Source organism: Parasteatoda tepidariorum, chromosome 10 (assembly GCF_982258835.1).
Source record: "Parasteatoda tepidariorum strain Cologne lab strain chromosome 10, Ptep-v5.0, whole genome shotgun sequence".
Classification (NCBI taxonomy): Eukaryota; Metazoa; Arthropoda; class Arachnida; order Araneae; family Theridiidae; genus Parasteatoda; species Parasteatoda tepidariorum.
This window is the reverse complement of record NC_141764.1, coordinates 80,968,991-80,981,904: the sequence shown is the minus strand read 5'-3', so window position 1 is coordinate 80,981,904 and position 12,914 is coordinate 80,968,991. Positions and strand designations below refer to the sequence as shown.

At 30.7% G+C, this 12,914-nt stretch overlaps 1 protein-coding gene across 1 annotated transcript in view; it reads left to right on the top strand.

Moving 5' to 3' along the window:
* LOC147803047 (uncharacterized) overlaps window positions 1–11,891 on the top strand; it is a 35,584-nt gene extending 23,693 nt beyond the window's left edge. The window contains exon 2 of the mRNA XM_087153161.1: window positions 5,596–11,891. Coding sequence (XP_087009287.1) covers window positions 5,660–9,181 — 3,522 coding nt within the window. The 5' untranslated portion in view covers window positions 5,596–5,659 and the 3' untranslated portion in view covers window positions 9,182–11,891. The remainder of the gene's footprint in view (window positions 1–5,595) is intronic.
* Window positions 11,892–12,914: the final 1,023 nt, after the last annotated feature.

The following is a 12,914-nucleotide window of genomic DNA, read 5'->3' as shown; positions in this document are numbered from 1 at the left end:
ATAACAGTATGCTATTTGTGGTTTGAGAAAGTCATTTAAAACTTCACGTTTCTCAGTTGTTCGATTTTGATTTTTAAATCTAATTTTGTTGCAGTTTGAACTTATTTCGATGACGTTAACATTTTTTTAACGTCAATTGCATAAAAACAAAGATACTTATCAAAAGTCGAAAGGCAGACAATTGTATACTATTTAACTACCTATCAAAAACTATTGATTGCAGAATTGTAATGGCATAATTTTGTCTCAAAAAATTAATAAATTATCTAAAATTCCGCACGCTTTATCTCTCTGCGTTTGGTGACGGCCTTGTCTTCTACATCTATCGAAATATACTTCCAAATTAAGTAAATATCCACCATCAGTTTATTTTATTTTATCATTGTTTTTTTTATAACCGTCGTTGAACAGCCGACCCAATTTTTTTGGGTTTATATTTCTAATGTTCAACTTAAGTGGCTGGGTGGCGCAGCAGGTTTGTCGTCGGCCTTCAGAGCCCAAGTCTGCGGGTTCGATCCCCGGCTCAGACACCGGATTTTCGGGATGCAGAAAATCCTGAGCGGCCATGTCGTTATGATTTTGCGGTATGTAAAAGATCCCTGGAGTGCCTTATTGGCTCTTGGCATTTCCGTCAAAATGAAGTTCCTAGTGCGCTTTAGCATCCAAATAGAGTCTCGGTGCTGCCATCTAGTGTGGCAGAAACTAGACGTCCAAATTAACATGGCCAACGGTTGCTCACCCATTGTGGTGGTTCTGAAAGAGTGGATACCACCTCTGGAGAACGCACTAGGTCTGCTCATCGGCAAGACCGATTGTGCAAGTCCGATCATTGGAAATGAAAAAAAAAAAAAAAATGTTCAACTCCGTAGCTTTGTAATTTTGCACCAATCCAGAAGACAAGGGAACTTCTGGATCAAGTATTGGGGAAATTTGCCTTCATGGAGGACTTTTTGATGTAACTAACCCTCATTTTGCGTTACATGGAGAGGAAGACCACGAGAACCTCCCACGGTTAGCCTGACGGCAAGGGGATTCTAACCCATGATCCGTCTACCACTCAGGATATTTCACGTCAACACTATGGTCGGTGCAAGCCGGATGCGGAATTCGAATCGACCCGCCATTGCCAGCATCGAACCCCGGTTCACCTCATTGGAAGGCGAACGCTCTATCCCCTGAACCATCACGACTCCATCAGTTTATTTATGAATATTAATTAATAGCATATTTAGAATTTTCCCTCCTCGTCCCCACCCACTCGACCGTTGAGTTCGGTCCGGAGAGAAAAGGCCTATTAAAACATTGCATTAAATATGTTAATTAATTAGTACAAAAAATTAGCTTAATTTCGGAATCATTAAGGCAAGCATAAATTTTTTTGTGACAGATTTAGATTTTTGACCCTCAAAATAATGACAGCCGCAATTTTTGGAAGTATGGTCCTAAGTTAAGTCACGTGAGCTCTCGAAAGTATAACCACTGAAATGTTAATTTTACTAATTGGGTATACTATAGCCTACGTCACAGGTTGTGTTATTCCTACTAAATTAAACCCATGAACGGCATTTTCTGCGAGCCTAACTTCAAGCCACAAAAAAACAAACGAAGTGTTTGATCGTTTAAATAGCTGCTCGCCAGATTTTATTGCATTATAAAGAAAAGTAATTGATATTCGATTTTTGATTAATAATTAATTTATGTGGATAGTGGCATAGAATTTAGCATTGTGTCATGGTAAATGTTATTCCTACTAAGTGGAAGTAGTTGTGTTTTTTTTATATTATACCCAATTGTGTATTCAATCATATCTTGAGAAGTTTTTAAGTGGATTCAAAACTTTTTGAACAAAAATATCAAAATTAATTTTTCCCAAGATAAAATCATATAAAAAATTTTAGTAGTTATTTATATTTTTGTTCGTTTATTAGACGAAATATGTTTGAATTGTTAGGTATATAAATGTTTACTTTATTTCAAGCTGTGTAATTTTAAATGACTTTATATAAATTGATTTTTTTAAGTTAAAATAATTCTAAAAAGTCAGTATTTTAAAGTTTTTTCTAAGCGAACTATTTGTTCGCTTAGAAAACTACTTTATTACTTAGTTTAAAATTATGTAAAAAATTTGCTCATTCAAAAATGTTTTAAATAGAAGATCGAAAATGTTTTAAATAAAAAAAATAACAAAGTAATTAATTTTTAGTTTTTTTTTTTTGCATGACTTATGTTAAGGTAAACGAGTTTTATAATTGTGTTCAAGAAGTTTTAAAGTGTTTAACAAGTTAACAGAAATGGAATACAAGAGAGAAGCTGTAAGGATGCAATTATTTTTAACATTGTTTACTTCCGGCCAATCATGTCTACGGCATCTTCTACTATTTTTGTTCGTTTTATTGATGGGTTTTGATTTTGCGTCTCTTTTAAAAGCAACCCTTTAAATACCAAGAGCTCTATCGAAAGCAACTCTTTAAAGAAAAAGAAAAAAGGTTTTTTTAAAAGCCTAATGAGGCGGGGGGATCACTTTAGCCGAGGAAGGTAATGCATCGCACTTTTATTCCTACAAGTTAGGAGTAGATATGTGGGTTTTCCAAAATTTTTTAAAAAAGAACATTTTTCTGGGAAATTTTCTAAGCTATTAAATTATCAAGGTAGGGGAGAGTGGGGTCAATTGTAACAGGGTACGATTGTAGTAGAGCAAAAATTTCGAGTGTGGGGTTCTGGATTTGGTTCCTAGGTGGCGCACAAGGTGTATTTAATAGATCTACATGTGCACCCCTGCTGGCAACCATTTTTATGTACTTTTGAAAGAGTTACATCACAAAAGATATTTTCACGCTACGTAAGTACTTTTTTTGATATTAGAATATTATATTGTAACAAAGTAATTTTGTTTCAATAAATAAATTTTTTTAACTGAATATGTAAGTGTGTGAAGGAATATCGGCTAGCTCAAATTTATTGCAAATTAGGACAAAAGTGACTAAAAGTACACTTAAGAAAGAATTTTAATTAATAACCATAGATACAAACATAAATTACATTTGAACAAAAAGTAAAAAGAATTAAAATTTAAGAAAACTCGGGGAAAGGGGAAAAGTCATGTTTAGGGTTTCATATCCGAACTTGAACTGAGTCTCGGTGGTGGGGACATAGGTGGCACCACAGGGAATTGGTTTGTTGCTACAGATAAACTACCCGTTACAAGTGGACACCTTAATTGACATTTAAAAAAAAAAGATTAGTTTTGTTAATTAACTAGCATTGTTTTTAACAAATGAAGCTGAAATGGAGTCTTGGGGACGATTGTAACAATAAGTAAAGGGATGATTGTAACATCTGAAAATAAATAATCTTATGTTTACAAACCATTACTTAACTCTTTAAGAACCACCGATAGTTTCCTATATCATTTATATTATGTTGCACGTGCATTATTTTATTTGTCACCTTTCACAGCATATATTGAAATTTTTAACCCCTTAAATTTAAAAGTTTAACCCTTTAGGTCTCTGCTCATTATTATTTTCACTCCTAAAATATCACTACTATTTTGATCAATAAAAAATATATCACAACTATGATAATAAGTATAATTAACTACGTTTTAGTTGAATTTATGAACTGTTACAATTGACCCCGAAAGTGGGGACAATTGTAACAAGTGCACGACTGTCAAAAATTGTTAATAACTAATATAACAACATTTAAAATAAGGTATTTATTTTTTTTCTAGTAGAGGATAGTCTACTTTACTCGTCTGTCAATTAATACTAATAATATATTGGATTTTTTGTTAGTTAAAAATAGTTAAGTAAAAAATTTTACAATTGACCCCACTCTCTCCTACTGTAAAGTTAAACTTCTAGTAAACAAAGCATTTTCACAAACACGTATTGTAATGCTATTTTGAGTTTTCCCCTTCCTACAAGGAAAAACAAAAGTATTAACAACGCTTAGAAATCATGTTTTAAAAGTTTTTAATTTTTTTCTTATTAATGACGCTAACACATTTCCTGAAAAGCTAAAAATGTGATTTGATCAGTTTTTATGCAATCACGAACTTGTGGTAAAAAATTATGTACACAATGAGAATTTGATCACAATTTTTTCTAGAAACACTTCTCTAATTGTCCTAACATCAAGATTATATGGCATTGATATTCTATTTTCTGGGTAACTCCTAGAACTGGAAATCATAAGGTTATATAAATCTGAGTTGCTGCTAATAAGTGAAGGTCCCGTGTCTGTGTGTTCCGTTGCAATATCATGCTCAGAATGAGAATACGAAAGCATAACATTGTCATCGCCCATCATATCACAGAGCAAATTCGATTTATTTTTATCCCAATAGTGCTGCTGTTGTTATTTCTAATGACATTTGAACAAGCCGAGTTCGTCAACTATTGACCTTTTTTGCGATTTAAGTCTGGAAGGTGCGCCTTTTGTTAGACGAGAGCACCACAAGAGTGAAATCACATATAGTCTTAGATCAGAACTCCTCAGATAGATAGCAGCATCACTCATTTCTTGCTGCTATTTTCTCAATTTATACATGGATCTGAAGAGGAAGGACATTTTCTCCAGATCCCTGTACTGAACTGCTCAGTGATAGACCCACAGGACTTACGATTCCACAGGTTTTAAAAGCGCGTATATCGCATGTAGTGGGTGGGTTTTAGCGGAGTCGGGGATCGAACCCGGCTTCTCCAGACTCAAGTTCAATTCTCTTAACTACTGGGTTACCACGGCCCAATCTAGTGCTATTTAAACGAAGGATAATAATATTATAATTGCTGCAGCCAGAACAGTGGTGCCATCTTCTCTCTGCCACTACCTCATTATTTTATTTATCAAATAAGGGAAATAGGTGATTATTATGAAATAGGGTAAATAGACTTGTTACTAGTTGCAAATTAAAGAATAAGACAAATCTTAAGTTCAACTGAATCAAACTTAATTTTATTTATGTGGATTGCAAAGTTTATAACCTGTTAAGATATTGCAGGAATTATTACTTCTAGTTATGGTATTATAAGAATTATAACCTGTAGTTTTTGTTTAAATAGTTCATAAATTGATCAATAAAAGATAAAATGTACCAAAAGCTTTTTTTTTTGTCTTCTAAATTTTCGAAAAATCCTTTCAAAAGTTTACTACAAGATTTACCATTTTAGAAAATTTTCCGCAGAAAAAATTTCTCTCTCCTCTTCTGTAGGCGAGATTTCTGTATCGTGATCTGTGGCAGAATAATCGCCAAGTCAGGGAAACTTCCGGGCAGTGACCCGCAAGAAACTGAAGAAGAATAAAATGTCACAGAAAGTTACCAACTCGAAAGGCTTAACTCGTAGCCACCCCCGGCAAACATCTACATGTTTTGTTTTTAAAAATTTGAAAGTTTAAAATCTATTTGGCACCTTGGCGATTGTAGTTGGCGCGACAGATCACGATACGGAAATGTTCCCCATCTCCAGTTGGGAGTCCTAGTCCTCGCCTATAGCTGCATACTCTAATACATCTTACCCCATTAGTTAAGAAAAATGTATAGCTTTAAATTTGTTGAAGCTCAACCTAAAAGTTTGTTATTATTTTTTTTAGGTACGTACATAAAAACTATATTTCGATAGTAAAAGTGCAGATTAAATACGTTCGAACCTTCAAAATGCTTTCAAAAAGTAAGAAATCAAAATCTAAAAAGACTAATATCGAATCTGCAAATTGTAAAGAAGCTCTCAAGACTAAGTCTGCAAAGAAAATAAAGCGAAAAATAACAGAAAATAAGTCTCTGTCTTTCAAAAATAATGACAAAAAAGATAATAAAGCTGTTAAGACAAAATCTGCAAAGAAAGTGGATCGAAAAATAACAGTTGATATAAATACAGTAAAAAATGAACGAATTAAGGAACCAAGCACTGGAAGAAAAGATCGAAAAGTACAAGATGACACAAACACCATAAAAAATGGACAATTAAAGAAAACAAGCTCTCTGTCTCCCAAGACTAATGATAAAAAAGGTATCAAGACAAAGTCTGCAAAGAAAGTCGGTCGAAAAACATCAGTTGATACAAATACCATTAAAAATGGACAGATTAAGAAAAGCACTCAGTCACTCAAGACTAAGGACAAAAATAGTAAAAAATCTCTTTTGACTAAGAAAGTCGATCGAAAAATAACTGTCGATACTAATACCATGAAAAATGAACAAATTAAAGAAACAAGCGTGCTGTCTTTTAAGACTAATGACAAAAGTGATGAAAAAGATCTTAAGACTAAGTCTGCAAACAAAGTATATCGAAAAATAACAGTTGATTCAAATTCAATGAAAAATGGACAAATTAAGAAAATAAGCGCTCATCCTCTCAAGACTAATGACAAACCTTCATTGTCTTGTAATTGTAAATCCAAAAGATTTTCTTTAAAAAAGTTAACTATACTTACGCCCTCTGTAAATAATTCTTCCGTGAAACGTGTGAGTCCTATCAAAATATCGTTAAAAGGTAAATTACAAATCAATAAGCCTAGTAATACAGGTACTTTGTATGAGCACGATAAAGATAAAATAAAATTGTTGGATAATCTTGTTATTGATAGCAATGACTTAGAACGAGCAACCAACGAGGCTTCGGCTAGTAAGCATATTAGCACTCAAAAGAAAGTTCGAATAATGCATACTGGTCAAGTTGTAGACGATAAACATAATATATTGGGAAGTAATTCTGTTCTGAAAGACTCCGATCTAAAAACTAGCAAAGATTCCAATGAAACATTTTTTTGCTTTGCAAAGAATTTATGTAAAAAAATGCCAGCTGATCCAATTATAGGAAGGAGTCTCAAGACTGATGATGAATATTTATCTCCATATAATACAAGATCTAAATGTATCACTATAAAAAAGCCTACTAAATTGTCCTCTGCCATAGATTCTACCCCAAGATGCGTGATCCCCATGAAATTATCTTTAAAACGTAACGTAAAATCATCTATACCAACCAAAGCTGTTTCGTTTAAAGAAGACAATCAGCCTTCAAATGATAAGCATACGAAATATGTAGGTGAAAAAATATCTACTGATAAAATAGTTGGGAAATTAGCTGTTAAAAAAACGAACCCGCATGCTTCCATGATGGATAAAAAATCCTTTGCTTCAAATTCTAAATCTAAAAACTTGGCATTAAAAGAGCCAGATAGACTGTTTCATGCCGTGAAATCTCACATAAGAGCTTTAGATCATGATTTAAAATCATCCAGCACGGCTAATTCACCCGAAGGAAGGAATTCATTTCTGTTAGATATGGCAAAGAGGTTTAGTGCAAGTCAGATCTCAAACAGCCAAGCACCTACTTCATCTAAAACTATTTCTTCATTTGCGAAGTATTTGAATAAAGTAAGAAGAAACAAGAAAGAAGAAAAAGAAAAAAGTAATAATTCTAGAGTTGATCTAGAATCTAACTTAAATATTGACCCTCAATGGAAGAACATTAAAGATTCTAATCAGAAGATCAATTTTGTTGACCTTTCGAATTCAAAACAAGTAGGAAAAATTGCTCCAAGAACTACAGAACAACGAAGTGCGCATGAAAATATTTTTGAAATGGTAAAGACTGAAACGATTGAGAATACAGGTATCTCAGAAGTTACTGATATTATGAAAACAGATCAGGTTAATTATAAAGAAATGCTCACATTTTTAGACTGGGAATTGAAAAAAAGTGTCGAAGAAAGCAGTGATAACTCTGTATCTTATCTGCCTATGGAAACAGTGAATGATGAAAAAAATGCTTTTCCCTCCAAAATAACTGATTTGGAAAATATTCAGATAGATGAAAATGAAATATCTACTTTTTTAGACGAAGAGATGAAAAAAGGAATTGAAGATTTGAAAAGTTGTTACTCTGATCTGTATTCTGGATCGCAAGTTTTTACTTCGGGTTCTAATCTGGAAAAAGAAATTTTGCACGATTCGTCTTCACACATGTGCACGTCCTCTATACCTAACACTTTAATCGAAACTCCTAGTGTTGACGGTGTTAATCATTGTCCTTTGTACCATCCTGATGCTCAATCCACTTCTGAAATTGTCTTTATTCTTCCGGTTGTTTCCAATTTTTCTGCAGCGTCAAATTCACGTGATTTAAATTCTAGCACGCCTTTCCAGCCATCTATTGCAGAAGCAACGTGTGATTCTACGAATATAGATTCCGTTTTTAGAAATTTCTGTAAAATCTTTCAGAATTCAAATGCTTTTGATACAGATAGTATCAACCTACAGACAGATTCCCCTGATATTGCCAATTCTCATAGTTCTTCATCATTGAAAACGTGTCAGAATATAGGAACAAGTTGTTACGATTCTTCAGCTTCAAATGAGATTAATTCAGGTATTCAAACTGCTTCTAACAATATTTCCTCAACAAGTAGGTGTTTAACCTTCTGTAAAACCTTTCAAAATTCAGATTCACCTGTTAATGCCGATTCTCGTAGTTCTTCACGACTAAAAGCGCGTCAGAATATAGGAACAAGTTTTGACGATTCTTCAGCTTCAAATGAAATTGATTCACTAATTCATGCCACTGCAAACAATATTTCCACCATGAGTCACTTTTCAGAAGTAAGTGGTACTAATTTAGAATATACAGAAGCACGATCCATTCCTGTACTTGAAGCGAATATTAAAGAAGTGGACACTATTGATAGAAGTTCTTTCTTTTTGGGAAATTATTTTCAGTTTATGAGAGACAGGAAGAATCTTACTTTAAAGGAATGTAAAAAAGTAGGAAGCTGTTTTTTTAATAAGCTTTCACCTTTCCCACGTTACTTGTCAGTGAAATATTTCTGTGACAATGCAGAGGAATATTTGTCTGGTTTCTGCTTCTGTGATTCGTCTTCTCAGACGACGAGATACAAATTCGACGAGAATTTTCAAGACTCTAGCTTCAATGAACTGATTAAGAAGTACGTTTCTTATCAATTGAAAGAAATTGTGAAAGCCTTACCAGTCCTACCGTTCTGCATCAAATCGAATTTGCTTTTTAAAGCTAAAAATTCCCAACTAACCTACTTTGAGAAACTACTTCTGAAAAAAATGTTAAAAAATAATCAAGAAGTTGATTTGGAAGATCTGATTGATCGATTGATATTTGTGGGTATAGTTGTGGTATATAATGAGCATAAGAAGCTTAAGTAACTTAAATTACATCAACAGACTATTTTTATGTATCACCTGATTCACCCTAATGTTTATTGTCATAAGTTTAGTCCATGATTTTATTTTGAAATAGGGATAGCAACATTTTATACATTTTTCATGTAAAAAAATATAGAATAACTTACTTTTTTAGAATAGTTAAAATATGAATTTAAAATTTCTAATAGATATTTTTAATAATAATTTTAATTTCTTATCATCATATAATTAATTACTAGTTAATTTTTTCTTATGAAACAAACCAATTTTTAATTGTGAATTTTTGTTCGCATTTCACTAATTTTTCATTTAAAAATTACTGAATAATTATATACCAATTAAAAAAATGAATTTTTAAATGTTTTTAAAGTGTTTTAATATTCTGAATTAAAAATTTTTAAAGAATGAGAAGTTTAAAGGGTTTTCCTAAATATGAGATATTAATTATAAAAAATAAAGCTTGGAACATTTAAAATCACTAAAAAAAACTTCGGTATTTAAAAAAACAAATTATAAGAAAAACTTAACCAGCACAAAAAGATTTACCAAAGCAATAGTTTTTTTTAAAAGAAATATTTTTAATCGTAATTAGAATTAAACCTTGTAAACTTAAATACTTCCAGTAAACTAAAAATAATAAGTACACATTATAAATATTTTTTAAGAAAAATAAATTATTGTATACAGATTTTAACTCTGTCAAAATAATAAAAAATTTATGAAAATATCTTTTTAACATCTTATAGTAAATAAGAAAAACTCTTTATTTTCTTGTTCTATTTTTTTTTAAAATTCAAATTAATGTTATTCTTTTCGCTAAACAATTGTTGCTTATTTTTAGTTTCTTCCATTTTGTCCTTCCTTTTTTTCTGAGTCTTAGAAGACAATAAATGTTTTTCTGGAATAAATACCAAACATATTTTGAATATATTTAAGGAATATTAATAATTTAATTAACTTTAGAATATGAATATTATACATTTTTTGATTCGTTTGATTTACGTTTTTGTTAATCTTTTCATCATTTACTGAGTTTTAAAAACTTATGATACAAACAAAAATATTATATATATATTCTCATTTTTTGGTATATTTATAACTGTATATTGTGTTATGTTTCGTTATTTTTTTCATTATTTATAAAGTATTAAAAACCTAAGATGTAAACAGATCATTATATATTCCGTGATTGGTATAATTAATATTTTAAGTTTCGTTTAGAATCACTGGCTTAAATGTTTTGTTACATTTTATTTTTATCATTCAATAATAGACTGTATAAAAAACTTGAGTAAATTAAGATTTGAACAGAATATTATTACACTCTTATCATTGTATGTTGTATAATCTCATTTTAAATTGTATTACTCATAATTGGTTAAAATCTGTATTTTTTCTCCATGAGAGTTAAAAACTGAAGATACGTATATTGTTAATATTGTTTGATGAGTATGATAAATATTTTCCCTTGCAGTTCTGCATAGGATTGCAGGTCACAATATCACTTTTTTCATTATATATTCATATTGTTTATATATTCATATACTTATATTCATATACTTATTGTTTTCAGTATAAAAAGCATAATCTTTGATATGAATGGTATAAAATCTATGTTCTTTGAATCATCTTTTAAAATTTTGCTCATAATTATTACATTGAAATGTTAGTTTTTTTATCATGTAATTAGAAAACTAAAGTAGTAGCTCATATGAATAAAATAATATTTATTATGTTTGATCCTTGTATATTTTCATTGTTGGTGTTGATTATGATTATTAAAATATGTTTTGTTAATTATTTTTTGCTGATAAATTGTTACTTTTTATTTCGGATTTAATTAATAAAATAGTTATTCATTTCATAGCAATATTCCAATTTTAAAGAAGCATTTAGCGTATATTATGTTGTATTTTTTCATTATAATTTTAAATTACTGATGTAAATTTATATTTTTTCATGTAAACGGTTCTTTTTATTTTAGAAAATTAAGAATATTATAGTTTTATTGTAATATCCATTTTTAAAGAAATGCTTACTTGTGATGTCACTGTTTTGATTATTCATGTCATTTCTTAGAGTTAATTTTGTTAGGTGTCAAACTTTAAATTGATAGTTGTGGTTGTCTTAAATAACTGTTTTTTTCTTTCTAATAAAAATAATCGTTCACTAACAACGCTGAGGAAGTAAATTTTATTTTTAGCTTTTAATTACTATTATAGCAAGTGAACGGACCATGTTGGCGGTGTAAACGAATTTCTAGTGTTAAACTTCCCAAGACAAAATTTATGATGGTTTTTCTTTGATCGACCAACATGAATAAGATGGTAACCATCATGAGCTTACATCAAAAATCATCATATTCTATGAGGGTACCAACAAGACTGACCATCACGTCATATTAGGAATCGGAACAACTTTATGTTGGACCAACATGAACAAAACCACCTTGGTTTGATGGTGTTTTCCGATGATTCAACAAAAAAATCCATCAAGAACCAACATGGTTTGATGATATTTTTGATATCCCAACAAAAAAATTAATCAGAAACCAACATACGTTGTTGGTCTCATCATAAATTCCATCAAAAATTATCTTAATTCCTGATGGTACCATTAAGTCTGACCATCACCTCATGTTGGGAATTGGAACTAGTTTATGCTGGGCCAACATAGACAAAACCAACATAGTTTGATGGTGTTTTTCAATGGTCCAACAAAAAATCCATCAAGAACCAGTATGGTTTGATGGTATTTTTTGATGGTCCAACAAAAAAATTTATCAGGAACCAACATATTTTGTTGGTTTCCAACTTACATTCCATCAAAAACCAGCTTAATTTCTGCTGCCACCATCAAAGACTGACCATCACCTCATGTTAGAAAACCAACATGTGTTGATGGTTTCCAACTAATATCCCATCAAAAACCATCTTTTTCTTTGATGGTACCACCAAAACTGACCTTCACTCCATATTAGGAATTGGAACAGCTTTATGTTGGACTAACATGAGCAAAACCAACATGGGTTAATGGTTTTGTTTGATGGCCAAACAAAAGCAATCATATTTGGACTTGATAATATTCATTCAATATTAAAGTCTAGAAAAAAGTTAAATTGTTATTTAATCTAATGAAACAAATTGTAATATTTTACATTTATTAAACTAAGTTTCGTCAAAGAGATTTACATTATATTTAAAGTTAAGTAAAGTTGGGTTCTTTATACTAGCTCTTAAAATCTTGTAAAGTTGGTTATTTGTAAAACTTTTTTAGGTTCGTAAAAACTTTTTTAAACTCTTGTTTTTAGTTGCTTAAAGACTTAAGGATCCAGTATTAGTTATCGTAAGAAAGTGTCGATAACGTTTAGAGTATAAATCGTTGTTTTTTGCTCTTTTGAGTACGAACAATGGTTAAAATATACAAATAATAGAACCAAATTATCAGGCACAAAATCATAATTTACTGAGCAACCAGGATTGCACCCTTGTAAGTAAGATAATTTTTGTTCCTTTTAATTTAAAATTCTTAGCTAAAAATGTAAGATTTCATTTTACATCTCATTAATGACTTTTAAATAATGGAGTTACTTATTTTTTTTTTTTAATTTAAGCTATGTATAAAACATAAATATTCATGATTTAAGTTAAAAAGTTTTTCAACTGTTTGTCATTGAAGATCAAGGGAAAACACTGTTTATGTCTTTTTTTCCACAAAAATTACAATTGGATCG